General features: G+C 34.8%; 1 protein-coding gene across 8 annotated transcripts in view; it reads right to left on the bottom strand.

Annotated features, from left to right (window-relative positions):
* Positions 1 to 19,495, bottom strand: part of gria3a (glutamate receptor, ionotropic, AMPA 3a) — a 76,862-nt gene that overhangs the window by 26,854 nt on the left and 30,513 nt on the right. For all 8 annotated transcript variants that reach the window (XR_012405728.1, XR_012405727.1, XM_005165096.5 and 5 more), the window contains 4 exon segments: positions 18,002 to 18,109; positions 13,784 to 13,990; positions 9,725 to 10,098; positions 6,970 to 7,168 (listed from right to left, as the gene is read on the bottom strand). Coding sequence is in view for 6 of the 8 variants with exons in the window: in XM_005165096.5 (XP_005165153.1) it covers positions 6,970 to 7,168; positions 9,725 to 10,098; positions 13,784 to 13,990; positions 18,002 to 18,109 (888 nt within the window). In the remaining 2 variants the exon portion in view is untranslated.

The following is a 19,495-nucleotide window of genomic DNA, read 5'->3' on the forward strand; positions in this document are numbered from 1 at the left end:
ATTCAGTGCAGCTCTGTGTCAGCCGCTCTCCTGTCATCTCGGCTCTGATCCTGTGCATTAGCCGATGACAACTCATGAAAGAGAGAAGAGCAGAAGGGCACCTCATTTCAAGTGTCCTCTCACTCAATCTTTATCTGCAACCGCGCTATAGACTTGATTTCTGTGAGGTGACACGGAGCGCATGAGTGACTGATCGCGTGCATGTTTGAGTACTGTCTACATACACCGTATATCTGTTTTCACACACTTGTGTTAGCGAGCAATCGTGACATTAAGGTGAAATGACAGGATGAGCTCATCAGCAGGGCTTTATCTGGGTCATCTTAAAACTGCCCTGTTCCTTGTCATCTCAAAAACACGTACACGCACATTCTTCTGCCTCTGGCTACCTCACATGAAAACTGTATCTGAGTTTTTTTTCGTCACAGATGGTCACATGTCTGTGGTGACATGTCTTTGTCAGATTTCCAATTGGCTGCCATCATGTTTTACTGTCAGAATTTACTGCAAGTAAACGCACACAAATATCTGATCTCTCTCTCTCTCTCTCTCTCTCTCTCTCTCTCTCTCTCTCTCTCTCTCTCTCTCTCTCTCTCTCTCTCTCTCTCTATATATATATATATATATATATATATATATACATACATACATACATACATACAGACAGACAGACAGACAGACAGACAGACAGACAGACAGACACACATATATATACTTTCCAGCCACTTTATTAGGTATACCTGTCCAACTGCTTGTTAATGCAAATTTCTAATCAGCCAATCACAAGGCAGCAACTCAATGCATTTAGGCATGTAGACATGGTCAAGACGATCTGCTGCAGGTCAAACCGAGCATCAGAATGGGGAAGAAAGAAGATTTAAGTGACTTTGAACATGGCATGGTTGTTGGTGCCAGACGGGCTGGTCTGAGCATTTCAGAAACTGCTGATCTACTGGGATTTTCATGCACAACCATCTCTAGGGTTTACAGAGAATGGTCTGAAAAAGAGAAAATATCCAGTGAGTGGCAGTTCTGTGGGTGCAAATGCCTTGTTGATGCCAGAGGTCAGAGGAGAATGGCCAGACTGGTTGCAGCTGATAGAAAGGCAACAGTAACTGAAATAATCACTCGTTACAACTGAGGTATGCAGAAGAGCATCTCTGAACACCCAACACATCCAACCTTGAGGCAGATGGGCTACAGCAGCAGAAGACACAAACTCCTGTCAGCTAAGAACAGGAAACTGAGGCTACAATTCACACAGGCTCACCAAAATTGGACAATAGAAGATTGGAGAAACGTTGCCTGGCCAGAATTTGGTGTCAACAATATGAAAGCATGGATTCATCCTGCCTTGTATCAATGTTTCAGGCTGGTGGTGGTGTAATGTTGAGGGGAATATTTTCTTGGCACACTTTGTGCCCATTAGTACTACCAATAGGGCATCGTGTCAACGCCACAGCCTACCTGAGTGTTGTTGCTGACCATGTTCATCCCTTTATGACCACAGTGTACCCATCTTCTGATGGCTACGTCTAGCAGAATAACGTGCCATGTCAGAAAGCCCGAATCATCTCAGACTGGTTTCTTGAACATGACAAAGAGATCACTGTACTCAAATGGCTTCCACAGTCTCCAGATCTCAATCCAATAGAGCACCTTTTAGATGTGGTAGAACAGCATCATGGATGTGCAGCAGAAAAGTCTGCAACTGCGTGATGCGATTAGGTCAATATGGACCAAAATCTCGGAGGAATATTTCCAGTACCTCGTTGAATCTATGCCAAAAAGGATTAAAGCAGTTCTGAAGGCAAAAGTGGGTGCAACCTGGTACTAGTAAGGTGTACCTAATAAAGTGGCCGATACGTGTAGATAGATATTACAGCTGAATAATAAATTTCAATATATTGTAAATTTTCAAATCGCAATATACAGTACATTTCAAGAGATTTAATACAAGGGTATTTTTGTGAGCCTGCCACCAGCACACACTGAAAGACTTTTCAGCCCACCAGGAAACATAGTTTAATGTCAATGCACATCTTTCAAATCAAGCAGAATGGGCATGCTGTTTTTTGTCCGAAAATCTGTAACAATTGCATGTTTATGGATGCAGAAATCCTGTAGAATCGATTTATCTGCCATGTTAGGAAAGCAATAAAACAGCAAAAGTAACCCCACTGTGTTAAGTGTTTCTGCTTTCCTAATTGTTCTTTATGTTTACATGTTTATAAAACTATACCAGTGAAGCTAAGTAGTAGCAGTATTTATTTGATTTGTTTTTGTTTGTTTAAATAAGTAAACGTCTGATTTATGCAACAGTTGTTCAGCTTCAGAAGTTGCAGTGATACATTCTATTCCCTGAAATAATCTGAAAAAAACACAGTGCGTTTATGAAGTGTGCTTCACACAGGTGAGTAGACTTGACAAACCACCTGTAGAAGCACTCTTCTCTCTCTATAAAAAAAAAAAAATACTCTAGCACTTAATTCTCTGAGAACTAACAATTCTTTCATTCATTTATTTTCTTTTGGGCGTAGTCCCCTTTATAAATATGGGATTGCCACAGCGGAATGAACCGCCACATTTTCCAGCATGTTTTACACAGCGGATGCCCTTCCAGCCGCAACCCATCTCTGGGAAACATCCATACACACTCATTCACACTCATACACTACGGACAATTTAGTCTACCTAATTCACCTGTATCTCATGTCTTTGGACTGTGGGGGAAACCAGAGCACCCGGAGAAAGCCCATGCAAAACAGGGGAGAACATGCAAACTCCACACTAAACGCCAACTGACCCAGTCGAGGCTCGAACCAGCGACCTTCTTGCTGTGAGGCGACAGCACTACCTACTGCACCACCGCATCGCCCGAGAACTAACAGTTCCATAGTATAATTAGTACTTCTTGTGTGTATTGCCTCTTCTTGTTAATTCGCTGAATGCCTCCTCCATTGTAAGTCGCTTTTGACAAAAGCATCAGCTAATGACAATGTAAATGATAGCAAGCCACCACATATTTTACTTCAATATTGCACTGCCCTTATACACACACACACAAACATACACAAACACACGCATATGCAGTAGTCAACATTTGAAGTGGATCAAAACATTTAAATAAAGTTCTTTAATTCTCTAATTCTTGTCTTAGGACAATTTTGGAAAACATTTTGATCCACTTCAAATGTTGACTGCTGTATTGGCCCTGGTTCCCTGAAATAATTTTTAGGACCCAATCTGAAGATCCAAAACATTAAAAAGTGCTTATTTTTATGGTGTGTATTTATTTTTCTTGCTGGGCTGAACATGCTGATTGTAAATGTGTACATGTGATGATATCTCTTTCAGTTGAGAACTTCGCTCATAAAATGTGGGAGTCAAATAAGCAACAATAATTCCTCAGTGACACAGTCAAACAAATATCTGCTTCAAGAAGATGCATTTCTGATGTAAGAGGCAACAAAGCCACTGTAACAAAAGAAAAACAGGCATGCTTGAACAACTTGTGCTTTTTATAATCGCATATTGTGAAATCATGGAATGCTGTTGTTTTGTTTAGACGTCATTAGTCGGTGTTGTATTAATATTGTAGTCAAAACTACAGCAGAGTTTGTTTGGAATCAGAGACTCATCTTTTCAGTGCTTTCAGTCCGCTTGTTTGCATTTGGATGGCAGCATTTCACACTTACATAAATGATCCACACTAACAGCAATTGCCAACTGAAGCTACAAAGTAAGTGCGAGCACACTCTTAGCCATTTAGTATTCAAGTTCCTAACAGCAGCAATTTTCTGTCATTCTTGTTTAGTGTTTCTCAATCCTGTAATCAAAGCCCTGCACATTCTGAATGTCTCCTTCAATTGACAAACTCAGTTCAGCTACTACTGGCTAATGAAGTGAATAATGTACATTAGGCTTTTCAGACAGGCAGAAAGAAATATGATTTTTGGCACATCCATAGAAGACTCTGGCTGAATTATCTGAAGATGTATAATTCATAATCAGCATTTGTGTAGTAGCTCTGATTTGCTTGTAAAACAGTGTAATAATCAATATATGTTGTCCTTTAAACATTAAGGGTAAACCTATAATAAAGTAATTTATAAAAAAAATGACTGTAAATATATCTAAAATGTTAAAAACAATCTATTTCAGATAAATAGTGTTCTTTTGAACCTTATATTCATTGAAGAATCCTGCCAAAAATGCCTTATGTCCGCAAATCAAATTAAGCCAAGCAACTGTGATTATAATTATTGTTTTCTAGCATATCATCAGGATCATATGACAACTTATACTGATCTTGTACTGCATTTACATTACGTTTGCATTTAGCAGACACATTTGTCCAAAGTGACTTACAATTGAGGAGGCATTAATCGACTCAATTCAATTCTTATTATACAAAAAAACTGTTTGTGCTCAGAGAATTAAGTGCTAGAGTGAGATGTTTAATTAAATTGCTTGGTGCAAGAAAAGAGTGTTTTGACAGGTGGTTTGCCAAGCCCACTCACCTGTGTGAAGCACAATTCATAAATGCACAATTTATGAAATGTATACACAATTTATTTTTAAAAAAATGTTGTACAATAAAATTGAAGTTTTAAACTGCAACATTACAACTTACTAACTTCTTTCAAAAAATAATACCAACCCCAAACATCCAAATGGTAGTACACTGTAAAAAATTCTGGGTTATTCCACACAATTCCTTTATGCTGTTCCAACACAAATCTTTACAAATTTAGGTGGATTTAACATAAAACTATTAAGTTGCTGCAAAAAAAAAATTAATAACTCATTTTAAATGGGTAGCTAAAATAATTTTTTGAGTTTATTTATAACGACTAGATCTGTTATATTACAGTTTATAAGGGCAAGATCCAAAATATTGTTGTAGGCCTCAAAGATACAATTCTTTCTTATTATCATTAGTTACCACACCAGATAATTTGACTAAAACTGTTAGCTGAAACCTGGTGCCATACCTAGATAACTGGTATGCACCAGACCGAATCAGCATGTGAATTTTGGTGCCTAATTTCTGTGCCACTAGTGCTGCGACAAGGACATAAGCATCAAGAGGTACAAAAGCACACATAGGTACATGTTGTGTCACACCATCTCTAAACTTTTAATTCTAAACAACTCTGAGGGATACAGACACTGTTGTCGATGTTAGGCATTTGTTGTTGTTGCTTACATATAGAAGACAAAACGCGCAGTATGGCGCATCCTGTGAGCGACTACCGTTATAAACAAGTATAATCGCATTCTGTCAAATTTGATTAAGCTAAGCATTCTAAAGTATGTCTTTATTTTACAAGCAAGGATTCTGACACACCAATGTGAAGCAGATGCTTTACAAAAGTTGTGTGTAAGGGGGGAAAAATGTCAAACATAATGAAATATTTAAGGGCACATGGAATCAACTTAAAGGAATGCACTGTCTTTGACATTTTTATGGAAACCAATACTTCGATTTTAATATGATTAAGACCATACTCTGCTTAAGAGTCTAACATGTAAACAGCGACTTTTGATTACTTTGACCACAGACACCCGCGTAATGAAATGCAGAGGCTTTTTTTTCCATTAGGGTTGTGGTATCAAATTCAACTAAAACAACACCCTTCCACCAGTCCTTACATCATACTCTTATTCAATACCTCAGTTTGTCACGGTCCACCGAGGCATGAACAATATGTTGCTGAATGAAAGTGAAACTCCCGAACTGCAGTTAAAATAGCAAAAATTAAAAATGAAACACCCGAAATTACATGAAACTTCAGAAATGGGTAAAGTCTATATGATACAGCAGCACATTAATATATAGCCTCATTTTTGTGACACTGTATTAAAATAATTAATATTTTTACAGTACTGTGATGGTTGGGTTTAGGGTTGGGGTTGAAATTAAAAACTTCAATTTATTGGGTAATTAAACCCTCCTGTCGCCCCTTACTTTAGTGTTCCTGGTCAAAATTGATGAGTGGTTTTAACTGCTATTAAATTAGCACAAAAAATTTTTTTAAAAGTAAATTTTTATTCAACATTCTTTAGCTGTGCACAATATCTTAAAGTAGTGTTTAAGGTGAATTTATTGAATTATAAAATGACTGCAGTGAAATTACAAATAGCGAGTGAGTTGTGGTGGTGTACAGTAAATGGGGATGTTTTCTGTCTGATGGATGAATATAGTCTGGATACCCATTCATTTCCTATGGCGGTCACTTCTGACCGGAAACACCACAAGTGTAATAAGGCTGACTAAAACACTCAAAGTTCAATGAAAGAGGTGATCATCACTTTCATACGTTCAAATGCATAGTGTGGAGGATATCATAAGGCCTTGAGGCAATCAGATGTAAAGCACAATGTTTATGAGTATTTTAAGTTGTAAATTGGAAAAGTTGGGTAGCGTGGTGACGTTAATGGATCTATGTGCTGTAACATGTAAATCAGAGTAGGAACATTCAAAAAGCAACTCGTGTAAACACCTTAATCATATTATTGTCTTATTCCGATTAAGGCTAATCATTTGATTACTGACGTCCATGTAAACATAGTCTCAAGCCCCAAACCTAGAAAAAAGGAGTTCACTGATTTTGATGACAGCCTTTCTAATGTAATGCCTAGCTAATGTAATGTTAATAACATAATGCAAATCTTAAATTCATGCTAACAAACAAATTATCAAATAAAATACATTAATGCAATTTAATATATAAACTAATAATCAATGTATACTTTAATTAAAAATGTTTATTAAAATGATAAAAAATAGATTTTTTTTGTCAAATAATTTTGTGGCTCATAAGTATCGGTGCATGTATCGTTTTGGCACCAGAACCATTTTAAAAGAATCGATTTCGCAAGGTATCGAAATAACCCCAAACGATACCCAACCCTACTGCTAGCAATGATACATTTGGTAGTTCATTCTTATTGCTGTCTTACCCTGAAGAACTCTTTGGTGGAACCAGAGTCGAGGGTCCCATAGGCGATCTCTGTCTGCTTGGCCAGGTCTTCTGCACTCTCTATAGGTGACACCATCCTCTCCACGGTCAGGAAAGCAGCCAGATTGGCAGTGTAGGATGAAATGATGATGAGGGTGAAAAACCACCAGACACCTCCAACAATACGGCCTGACAGAGACCTGAGAGACAGAGAGGAAGACGGGAGAGAGACAATAGGAGAGCAAACAGATCCCCAGTGAAAGGTTAACTTTTAGTACAGATGTATTAAAGCTATTACTGCCGATAAATGAAGAAATGGACAAAAAAACGACCACAGAGTACAAGAGAAGCTGCAGTTTTGACAAGTCTGTCTCATGAGAGAGAAAGATGAGGATGAGAAAAAACATCACCTTGAGAATGAAAGACACGAATCCAGGAGGAAATTGGGTGAGTAAGATGGGGCAGGAAAAAGTGAATGAATGAACAGACGAATGAGCGAAGAGGGCTGACACTCCTCCACTGAAACAGTTTATAAACACCACACTGCTGACGGTAAAACAGAGACATGCAGCAAGAACACGGTAGCCCTCCAAGAAAGAGAGAAAAAGAGCGAAGGAGAAAATCTGAACATTTTACAGTCAACACATGGTGAATATAAATTATTTTAGTCGGCGCAAAGCATCGCTTAAAGCAGAGGTTCGCAAAGTTTGAATAGTTAGCAAATCTTGTTTATAATGTGTTAATCAATATAAACAGACTGCATTAGTTTGATTGAAGTACAATACGAAGAGTAATCATTTGGAATATAAATGTTAAAACAACTGTTATCTATTTCTGGAGGACCAGCAGCTCTGCACATTTTCCATGTCTCGTTAAGCAAACACACCTGATTTAGATCATCAGCTCATTAGCAGAGACTGAAGGACCTGTAATGTGTGTGACAGACATAGGAGACATCCAAAACATGCAGTGTTGGTGGAGCTAAGCCAAAACAATCTGAATTGTGATCATTTGAATTATTAAAAATTGTAATAAAACTGAATATTAAATGCCATTACTTATTTTTTTCTTAACTTGAATTAGAATTTTTTTAACTTGAATATTGAACATCTGAAATTTAAGACAACTGAATTTTTTATGTCAGATTTTATAGACTTGTTTTCAAACTTGGTTTTGAATTCATAGATTGCAGATATTGAGTCTGTAAAAATACAGCTTCAAGTTTTCAAGATTAAGAAATTCAGAACACCAAATTCAAGATGTTCAATATTCAAGTTAAGAAATTCTAATTCAAAAAATTTTTTAATGGGATATAATACTCAGTTTTATTGAATTACATTTGTTAATAATTCAAATAAACACAATTCAAATTCAGATTGTTTTGGCATATTATTAGCTCTATAATTTTAAACTTTTTCAGATTCTGGAGTTTTATTTTGATGAATAGAACATATTAGAAATAAAAGCTGTAGAAAATAATTTACTGTCAATTGAAATTGTCGTTGATTTATGTATTTTTATTAAAATAGTTAATGTAAATTTTTCACAGTTTACCTGTTTAACACTGCCAATAATAAAATTAAATGTTTTTTGCAACATTTTTAAGCAAAGATGATCTTTTCAAAGCTTTGACAAATACATCGTATCATTATGCAAAATATGAAGTTTTTGTGCTTTAATTATTTTATTAAATTAAGTTTTAATACTACCACTCACTGTTTTTAAAGACCTTTGACAAGTTGTGGTGCCCCTTTTTAGATTATCTCCTGGCTGAATGAATATATATTTATTAATTTTATTATTAATATTTTTATTCATTCATTCATTCATTTTCAGCTTAGTTTCTTTATTAATCAGGGGTCACCACATCGGAATGAACCGCCAACTTATTCAGCATGTGTTTTACGCAGCAGATGCCCTTCCAGCCGCAGCCCAACACTGGGAAACACTCACACACACATACACTACAGAAAATTTAGCTTACCGAATTGACCTATAGCACGTCTTTGGACTGTGGGGGAAACCCACGCAAACACGGGGCGAACATGCAAACTAAACATAGAAACTGTGTCAACTGACCCAAACAAGGCTCAAATCAGCGAATTTCTTGCTGTGAGGTGACAGCCCTACCCACTGCGCCACCCCTATTATTATTTTTTTTACTTATTAATTATGTTTATTTACTTTTTTCAATGGAAAGTTATAGGCTGTTGAGGGAAATATATGTTTATTTGGGGTAGTGTTAATAAAAACATGGAAGGGTAATTATAAAATGAATGTTGTAATTGATATTCTATGTAGAAAACCCAATAAAATAAATTTGCTATATTAATTAAGTTTTAATTTTTCAACAGTAAACGATTTTTTTAATTAAATACTAACAATGGCTAATGATTAAGACACTTGAAACAAAAACATGCATTCAATTATTTACACCATTCAAGTTTCATTCGTTTTAAAGATGAACCCCAAAAAAGAAAAAAAGGAGAACCACTGATTTAAAAGAAGCTGTATTTCATAAGAGAAAAAGAGGAGATAAAGACATTATCAGCTGAAATAAGAGTGTTGTGAATGATGACTGATTGAATGAATGAATGAAGTGATAAGATGGGTTAAGGTGAAGTGATAAGCTTATTTAAAAAGTGAAACACTCCAAGTAGAATAACATATATGCACCATGAAAGACAAGACGACCATAAAATGCAAAGATGAAGATGAGTATGGAGAAACATGAACGGGCTAAACAATACACCAACCTTGGTGAGATATCGCATCCTTGCTGCATGAACGCTCCAAGAGAGAACCAGAGGCTGTTAAAGATGCCGAAGTCGTTTGGCGGGTCGGGCGGCGTCTGCGGGTCCTTCGTCTCTTCATTGTCATCCAGGTGCCATTCGTACGGACTGAAACGACTCACCAGGAAGAGAACCACGCTCACACCGATATACGCAAACACGATACACATCCAGATCTCATAGGCCAGAGGGTCCAGGAAGGAGAAGACCCCTGGTTTAGACTTCTGTGGTTTCTTGATCATGATGGAAATGCCCAGACTCATGAAGGGCTTGGAGAAATCTATCACCTCCTCCCGGACAAGGGTTATAGTGAGAGGAGCCACAGCTATATCTGCTCTCTGGAAACACGGAACACAGTAAAGCTCAGTTCTTATATAATAAATATAAAACAATGGGCATGGGTTGACGATGGAAATGCGATTGGACTGTGATTTTTTTTTACATGTAATGACTAAGCGAAAAATGGCAAGCAAACCAATACACTATTTGATTTAGTAGCAAGTTCATGACAACCAAAAAGGGAGGCCTTTTGGCTAATTGTTTATATTTAACTGTTATTGTTGTAGATGCCTGCATCTCATAAGGCCTTTTTGTAGCCATCTGCTTATAAATCAACTTAGAACCACATTTAGATTGCAAAATTGTATTAATATTGTTAGGATGCATTAAGTTCCGTAAAGTATAGATACAGTGCTGAACATATGAGTACACGCCTTACAAATCTATCTTTTATATTTATGCATATACATTAGATTAGTCAGTACTGCAGCTAAATCTAAAGCTTATCTAAAGAAAATAACTTGCAATAACGCTTCAAAAACTAGTACACCCAAATGTATATGTTATAGAAAAATATTAAATACAAATTTTTAAAAAAAGAGGAAAAATCTAAGAGAATTTAATTAGTAGGTTGTAATTTAAAAAAATATATATTTTTTCTTGAATTAAATTGTATGATCATTCAGTTTCTAAATATGTTTGGTGATTAAAATTATATTTAAATAAATGTATCTGTTTAATAAATCTGTTCTGTTTGAATGCACAAAAATACATTGCCTGTATTCACTGAGAAATATATAAGATATTCATTTTTAAAATGGGGTGAACTCAATTATGCTGAGCACTGTATGCCAGTAATTAATTTCATGAAATGGAAAATACTTAATGATAAATGGCTAACAGTATTTCCAAATTTAGCAATAAATTCATATTAAATATTGGCCAATGCAAACCAAACAAAACAAAAACGTCACCATTATAAAGCAGCCCAACTATTTTTCAACACAGATAATAAAAAAAAGTTCTTGAGCAGTCTTTAGCCTAGCCCCAAGTGGTGCTCACTGCAGAGCCATTTGGGCAGAGCTGAGCTCCAGCGAGGGGGAGCTTGAGCTCTCGCTCCTCCTTTCTTGCACTTCTTCTATGAGTGATGTCACTGGGGGTAGGGTTAGGGGTGGGGTTGGTGTACGCATTAAAACAGCTTATAGGAGGAGGAGCGAGAGCTCATGCTCCCCCTTGCTGGAGCTCAGCTCTGCTCAAATGGCTCTGCAGCGAGCAGTGTCTCTAGCATAGTCCTAACCAAAACGGTTTCAACTTAAAAAAAAAAAAAAGGAAGAATGACTGATTATACTTTTGATTATATTAGTGCCTGAAGTGTTTTGTCTTCAGATTTACATCAGTAATGATTTTGCCTAAAGAAACATTTATATAATAACTATGAATAAAACATAAATAATAATTAAATTTAAATTTTGATTTAGTCTAAGCTTTGTCTGTGAAAATCAGCCTTTAAGTGCCCGCATCGATGGATTTGCTCTTCAGTGTTTGGACTTTCAGCAGTAAAAATTAAACCACATCGAACTGAACTTGAACTGTTCATGTGTTTCCCAAACAACGACGTAACTCGCGGTTGAACTATCATAGAATGATGCATCATTTGGGAAAATAACGATGTAGTGATGAGTGTTTTCTAAAACCATAGATGCTTTGTTGCAGATCCATCGTTTGAACCACGTTAGTTATAACATAAAACGCCCAAAATGATGTTCTAAATGGGGTGAACTAACAACTTCTTTAGAGAAAAACCCAACTTATTGTGTGAATTATATTGTTTTACTTGCACACGCATTAAAAAAATATTAGTTTTGATAAAAACATACACTCGCTTTGCATATTAATTGAAATATATGTAAACTACACATAAAGGGCCTATGTTTCCTTTACAAATATTATTGAGAATATTCAATATTCTATACTAAAAATCACTTACAAAAAGCTAACACATATTCTAACCTCATATATAAATCATAATTCTAAGCAACATGCCCATGTCATACACAGTACAGATACTTAATAAATAACCTTCTATAAATGAAAAGCATTATCGCATGCTATATATTTTTGTTTTCACAAGCTTTGGAGACGTAACCTACATTCTGATTTTAAATAATAGGTCACCTGTAGCTTTCATCATGAGCCAAGGCTGTGTTCAAAATGGCATAAATGTTTTCAAAGTGCACTGCGACGAGAGCGCAATTGTCATTGTGAAGATCGGTAAAACTGAACTGTAAAAATACTTTGAAAGCAAATTACACCTAAGAGAGATGACCTCAATGTTTTTTTTTTTGTTTTTTTTTTTAGATCATACCAAGTTTAAATGTTGTAATGTCCTAAATGAATAGAGCATGGGGGGATAACTGGTAATAGAACACAGCCAGGAACTATGCTTCTAACTACAGCTCTACAGGTGTAGTTACGAGCGTACAAGTTTGCTATGCAGTTTGTGAATTTTTGTTGAAACGATGGATTTGGGAAATGCCAAATCCACAAACTATGTTTAACATGACAGTCTCCACTTCACTTCCTAATCTGCAATTGCCTCTCTGGATATCACACTAACTGTACCCAAAAAATAAAAAAAAATACTAATACTACTAATACTTTCCTTCTCAGACTTTACAGACCTGAAACTTGCCTATAGCACTTATTCATTGTTGCTCTTATAGTTGTGTAAATTGCTTCTTTGTCCTCATTTGTAAGTCGCTTTGGATAAAAGCGTCTGCTAAATGACTAAATGTAAATGTAAATGTAAATGACAGAACTTGCGACCTTAGTTGGCTAACAATGATTTTTAAAAAATGCACCACTCTATGTCTAGAAGTAATGAACACTGGCAAATATGGTTTTCTTGTTTTTTTGTTGTCTGAACTAAGCCACTTTGAACAAAAATAGAATAAATAAATAAATAAATAAATAAATAAATAAATAAATAAATAAATAAATAAATGATTTTATATTATTAATCCTAATAGTATTATACTATCTTATTTGAGTTTAAGAATGTAAAATAGTTACAAAAATGGGTATGACTTATAAAAATTGAGAACCACTGATTTTAAAACAGTAAAATGAGAGTGCATCACAGTTTTGTGTATAAGGCCATTTGTGAATGAAAAAGAACGATCGATGCACTCTTTACCTGAGATGACTGAAAGATATGTGTCAGATATTCAGGATATGTTGAATGGCACATAGAAACAAAACACAAACACAAACACACACACACTCCTCACGCATACAGCGAATGGGATGCGAATAGGTTCCTTTAATAGAAACCAAGGACTAATTGGTTGATGAGATCGCAAGGCACGGAGGCTCAACCACATGCAGAGACACTAATTTGGAGATTCACTGCATAAAAACACTGACCATGACCAAAGACTTGGGTGACGTCAGCCACATCAGGAGACCAGGGAAATAATTATTATTTTTTTTAAATCACATTACAGTGTCAAAATAAGTAATAAATGATACATTACCTCCTTAAAGTGCCAAACTTAAAAAGTAAACAGCTCGATAATATCAATAAAATGAATCCTGTAGTAACTACATTCCTAAACCTGTATAAACAGCAGTTCTTTGACTTTTATTTTGACAGAGCAGTCAGTGATTTTACATGTGGCCTTCTAGATGTTGCTGGCGTCACACAGCCACTGTCCCCACCATCAACAATCCCCCAGCACTCACCCCATAAACCAACTCCCCCACCATGCCGTTCCAGGTCTTGGTCTCAGGGTCGCGTGCTCCATATTTTCCATCAGCCACAATGGACAGTTTGTATTTTATGCCCACATGCTTGGCGATTTCAGATGCCAAGTCTACACAGTAGCCCTCATAGCGATCATTCCCTTCCAACTGCATATAATTCCTCTTGTACATTACATACGGAGCTTCCTGTTAACCAAATCAAATGAGGTTCAGCTGGCTTTCAGACTCACAACCCACACACACAGAGTATATATATACATTGAAAAAATGACTGATTAGTCTACAATCATGCTTGCATATCTTACATACTATAAGTCTCACCTGTTTCGTTCTTACTCATTCAAACAAAAAACATATTGGATTTGAAACATGCACTGTGAGTTTTATAATAACAAACAGTGAGCTGAATTAAGACTTTTAGGTTTGTGGACAATGCTATTCAGTAGTGGACTCTGATATCTCAAAGTGGAGAGAGAAAAAGAGAAAGAGTACTTGAACTTGCAGGTCCTTTCATTAGTAATTTGTCAGTCAGGCAAGGGTTATGGGAAAATAACTCACACAAGTACGTGAACAGTGCATGCAGGAGGGTTAAAGAGAGCAGCGGAGGTTTTCTCATGTGTGCTTTTAACATAGCTATTCATTATTTCATTCATGCTAGCCAAGCTCAGCTTTAGTAGCAGCAGATCGTTTCGGTTATCATCCATTTTTAACCTATACAAAATAACCTTCATCACTAATTCATTGAATTAATTAAGATTTAATTCTGCTTTGACTTTCTGTATCTACTTATGAGATCATCATAGGTAGAGTCAGAAAGAGGTCATGATCACTTTTAAATGTAACATAAGGCGAACCTTATGGTACATTTAAATATGACCTTGCGTCTCTAACTAAATTTAGTCAAATATCTTTATTTATGTAATTCTGCCTGGTTGTATAAACGCACAATTCACGAACGAATGTACCGCTTCTGTATTTAAATAACCGTATTCTAACAACACAGTTGTGAAGTTTATTTCATGTTTTCCCCCCTCACTAAGACGTGGCTTCTTGTGACCTTGAGGTTATGCATTATTCAAAAGATTAATTACCATATTCACCCTTTAATTAATATTCTTCCAGCTTCATCTCCGTCCTTTCCTCTATCCCCTCCTGCCCTCAAGTTCTCAGAGTTCTTCATTAAGGACGTAATTATGAAACTCGTTTAAGCCCAGCTGTAATCACTGTACAGCCCCAGCCCATTCACTCCCAGCATTCGGTTCAATTAACGCATGTTTGCTTAAACACAGTAAGTCGTCCAACATAACTTGTCCAGTAGGCATAACTTTCCACGTGCATAACCTGGCACATGTCACATTAAAACACACTCGAGACTCTTCTTAATATCTTGTTAATAGTAAAAATTTGGGATGGCTAAAGTTAATTTGAGACTTTTCTTAATTCCTATTTAAAGGAGCTATATGTACAGTGCTCAGCATAATTGAGTACACCCCATTTTGAAAATTATTATTTTTGTATATTTCTTAGTGAATATAGGTAATATATTTTGGTTAATTTAAACAAATCAGATTTATTAAACAGGTATATTTATTAAAATATAATTTTAGTCACAGAGCATCTATAGAAATAGAAAGATAATACATTTAAAAGTAAGCAAAAATATAGCAAAAAAATTACAACCTACAAAATTTTTACGACATTTTATATTGTTTTTGCTTTTTATGATTTTTGCTCTTATTTTTTAAAAAAAGATTTAAAATTTTATCTAACACATAAATTTGAGTAACTAATTTTGGGACTGTTATTGTAAAACTATTTTGTTAAGCTCCAGATTTGGCTTTGTCACTGACTAATCTAATGTATATGCACAAATATAATATTGTATCGCTTCCTATAAAAAAAAAATATGAATTTAAATGAGAGATTTGTGAGGGGTGTACTTATATATGCCGAGCACTGTAGAATTCAACTAAGCATATTACTCCTGGATGTTAAGTGAACTGAAGCAGCAGGTTAGTGATTGTGATCACATTTACTGTACAAGAAACTAAACATGCCTTCATTCTTTTATTTGCTCATGGTGAAGTAGCAATATTCTGATAATGAACACCAGTCTGCTTTCAAATACCTTCTAAGAAGTCAGGGAAATCTGCTCATACATGGAAAAATACTTGTTTTTTTTTAAATACGCAGCCCCTTTAAAGTTGCATCAAGTTCACATTCAGAAATACAGTGCTCAGCATAATTGAGTTCACCCCATATTGAAAATGAATATCTTTCTCCATTTCTCATTGAATATAGGCATTGTATTTTGGTGCATTTAAACAAAACAGATTCATTAAACAGATATATTTATTCAAATAATATTTTAGTCACCAAACATATTTAGAAACTGAAAGATAATACAGTTAAATTCAAGCAAAATTTTGAAAAAAAAAATTTCAAACTTCTTTTTTTTTTTTTTTGCTTATCTTGATTTTTCCTTTTATAAATTTGTAAATTTGTATTTTATATTTTTCTATAACATAAATTTGGGTGTTATAGTTCTCGGACCATTATCAACAGTTATTTTGTTAGATAAGCTCCAGATTTGGCTTCAGTACTGACTAATGTAACATATATGCATAAATATTTATATTATAATTATAAATATTATAATTATAATTTTGTATAGCTTCCTATTAAAAATATGAATTTAAAAGAGAGATTTGTGAGGGGTGTACTCATATATGCTGAGCACTGTATCTATGACCATACAGGACCCTGAATGAAAACCATTTCATTTCTTATTAAGCGAACAAAACTGAAGTTTGTCTATTTTTTCAACTTATTGTCATTTATTAAAATGTTACAATTCAGCGATTACTGTGCCATAAAACTGATACCATGTCCTTGGCAGTGTTAATATTTTCAAATGAATCTTACAGAAATAGGATTAAATAATCGATGTACAGATTGTTAGGATAGGGCAATATTTGGCTGAGATGAAACTATTTGAAAATCTGGAATCTGACGTTTCATAAAAACCGAAATACCTAGAAAATCACATTTAAATTTTGAATTAAGCATTCACCAATGCACATTACTAATCAATTCATTGACTGTTAATTGTTATTAAATTCTTATCTATTTAAACAATACATTTACAATAGGAAATTTACAAATGTAACATGACCTTTACTTGATATTCTAAGGATTTTTAACATAAAAGAAAGCATCGATCATTTTGACCCATACAATGTATTTATAGCTATTTCCACAAATATAGCCATGCAACATAAGACTTTATGGTCCAGGGTCACATACAGCATATATCTATGACCAGATATATCTATTGTTACAAAATCGGTACTAAACGGTCTCTGAGTCAGACTTTCAATTTGCGGTAAAACAAAACTGCAGCTCTGGGTCAGTGAACGCATCCTAAGAGTGGCTGTTTTACTTGCTCGCATTTAATTCAATATTAATTAATTAATATTGATTGAAAAGCTAGTCTACAGACACAACTCGTCTGCGCGTGACACTTAAATAGCCAATACTAAATCAGGAAAATATGTAAAAGCCAATTTAAGCTAAAAAAAAAATGTAATTGCATTGATTTTCTATTGAGTAAGCACTGCCCATACTCACTCACTCACATTCATCGCTTCAGCTGGGCAATTACGTCAGTTTTAGGAGCTAAATGAACTACCCACACCTAATGGCCACGTCTGATTGGACAAGCTGGAAAGCAAAACACGAAACACGCCAGACTTTTCTTACTTTTTTAACATGTACTATTAAAAGACCATGCATGAGAAAACCATCCGCCATGTTTTGTGTGCGTGTGTCTTTATGCACTCTGCCATTTGCATCCAGCCTGGCACCTCAGTCGAAGAGTACTTACGTTTGGCGAAGTGAAAGAAGCAGAGAGAAGGGGACATTCCTAACCTATTTCTTACCAAAGCCAGTATTGTGATGTCACTGCTACAACAGGCCACCGAAATGGAACTGAAAATGCTTTGGCACTCACACGGATACAGTTGAAACACTCTTCTGTGCTCGACTGTTTCAACATGTAGTGAGTGAGTGCAAAGCAAAGCAAAAGAGAAAAACGTTCTGCCCCCCCCAGGATGCAATGCAACTGAGACACTAAACCCGAGAGGGCAGAAGGATCATGGTTCGGCGTATTTTAAAAAGCAGCTTTAGATAGTGTACCATAATAGTAGTGACCACAATGGTTCTGTTTTCCACAGAGGAGGACTCGTTGGTAACCTGCTGCTCCACTATATAAACAAATTTCTCAAATTCATTCCAGTAGCCGATCTGTGAGGGACAGAGAGAGCAAGAGCATAAATAGACTCAATCAATCACAGCCGAGCTGTAATAGAAATACAGCGAGAGAATGACTCAGTAGGAACATGATCTGATGACTGATGGAGGAGGAAAGCTAGATGGAATGTTCAAGTGCGCGTTAAAGAAGTCATTTTCCTTGATCTATGATTTATTTGTTGTATGAAGAAAAAAAAACTGAGCATTTGATGATGAGGGCATATACGAGAGTAAACTTTATTGCTAAAATACAGATTAACTTTCAGCATTTTATAATATAATTGTATTTATTTTTAATAATTATATTTTAACTATTTGTTTAAAATGATTTTGTATTATTTATTTTTTGGAGCCTAAGATCCATTACAATTTTATACAATTTTTTAGGTTTCAAATAACTTTTATAGGAAATAGTCTCCTTGTATACACTACAGGTCAAAATTTTGGGCTCAGTATGATTTTTAAATGTTTTAAAATAAGCTTCTCCTGCTCACTAAGGCTGCATTTATTTCATCAAAAATACAGTACAAATTGTAACATTGTGAAATATTATTGCACTATAAAATAACTGATCACAAGTAGTTTATCATTTAATTTCATTATTTATTCCAGTGATTTTAAAGATGAATTTTCAGCTTCATTACTCTTCAGAGTCACAAGATACCTTAGAAATCAGTCTTTTAATCATAATAATAATAATAATAATTATTATTATTAATGGCAATAGTAATAAAACCAATAATGACAGGATAAATAATTTCATTTTAAAACACATACAATTAATAAAATTAATAAATAAACAAGTAATAAAAAAATATTTAATAAATAAGTATTTAACAATTTGCTTTACATTTAATAAATCCCGCCTTGATAAACAGAAACATAAAAAACATGAAAAAAAAACCCGACCCCAAACTTTTGACCGGTAGTGTATATTTCTATTAAATAGAGATCACAATTTAAGAATATAAATAATAAAATGAATATAAATAAAATAATGTTGTTTTTATAATATTAATAAATAAGTTTAATTTTATTTGTAATACTAATATAAATAAAATAAAAACTTTTTAAAAACTTTCATTCATTATATGTCTGAAGAACTGTTCCAAGTGGAATAAGCTTTATTTAAGGGTTTCTGCAGGTTTCACAAAGTTTAATTTAAGACTTTAAGACAGGGGTCTCAAGCTACCGGCCCAAAACACAATATTTCAGCATATTTAAGACTTTTTAAGGGCTAAAATTAACTTTTTGAGATTTAAGACATTTTAAGACTTTTTAAGATACCCTGATTATTCTGACCTGTACTCAATCACTCAAATAAGTGATGTGTTAAATGTGATCATATTTCAACTGATAACTTAATGTGTGAAACATGTT

Source organism: Danio rerio, chromosome 5 (assembly GCF_049306965.1).
Source record: "Danio rerio strain Tuebingen ecotype United States chromosome 5, GRCz12tu, whole genome shotgun sequence".
NCBI classification, from domain to species: Eukaryota; Metazoa; Chordata; class Actinopteri; order Cypriniformes; family Danionidae; genus Danio; species Danio rerio.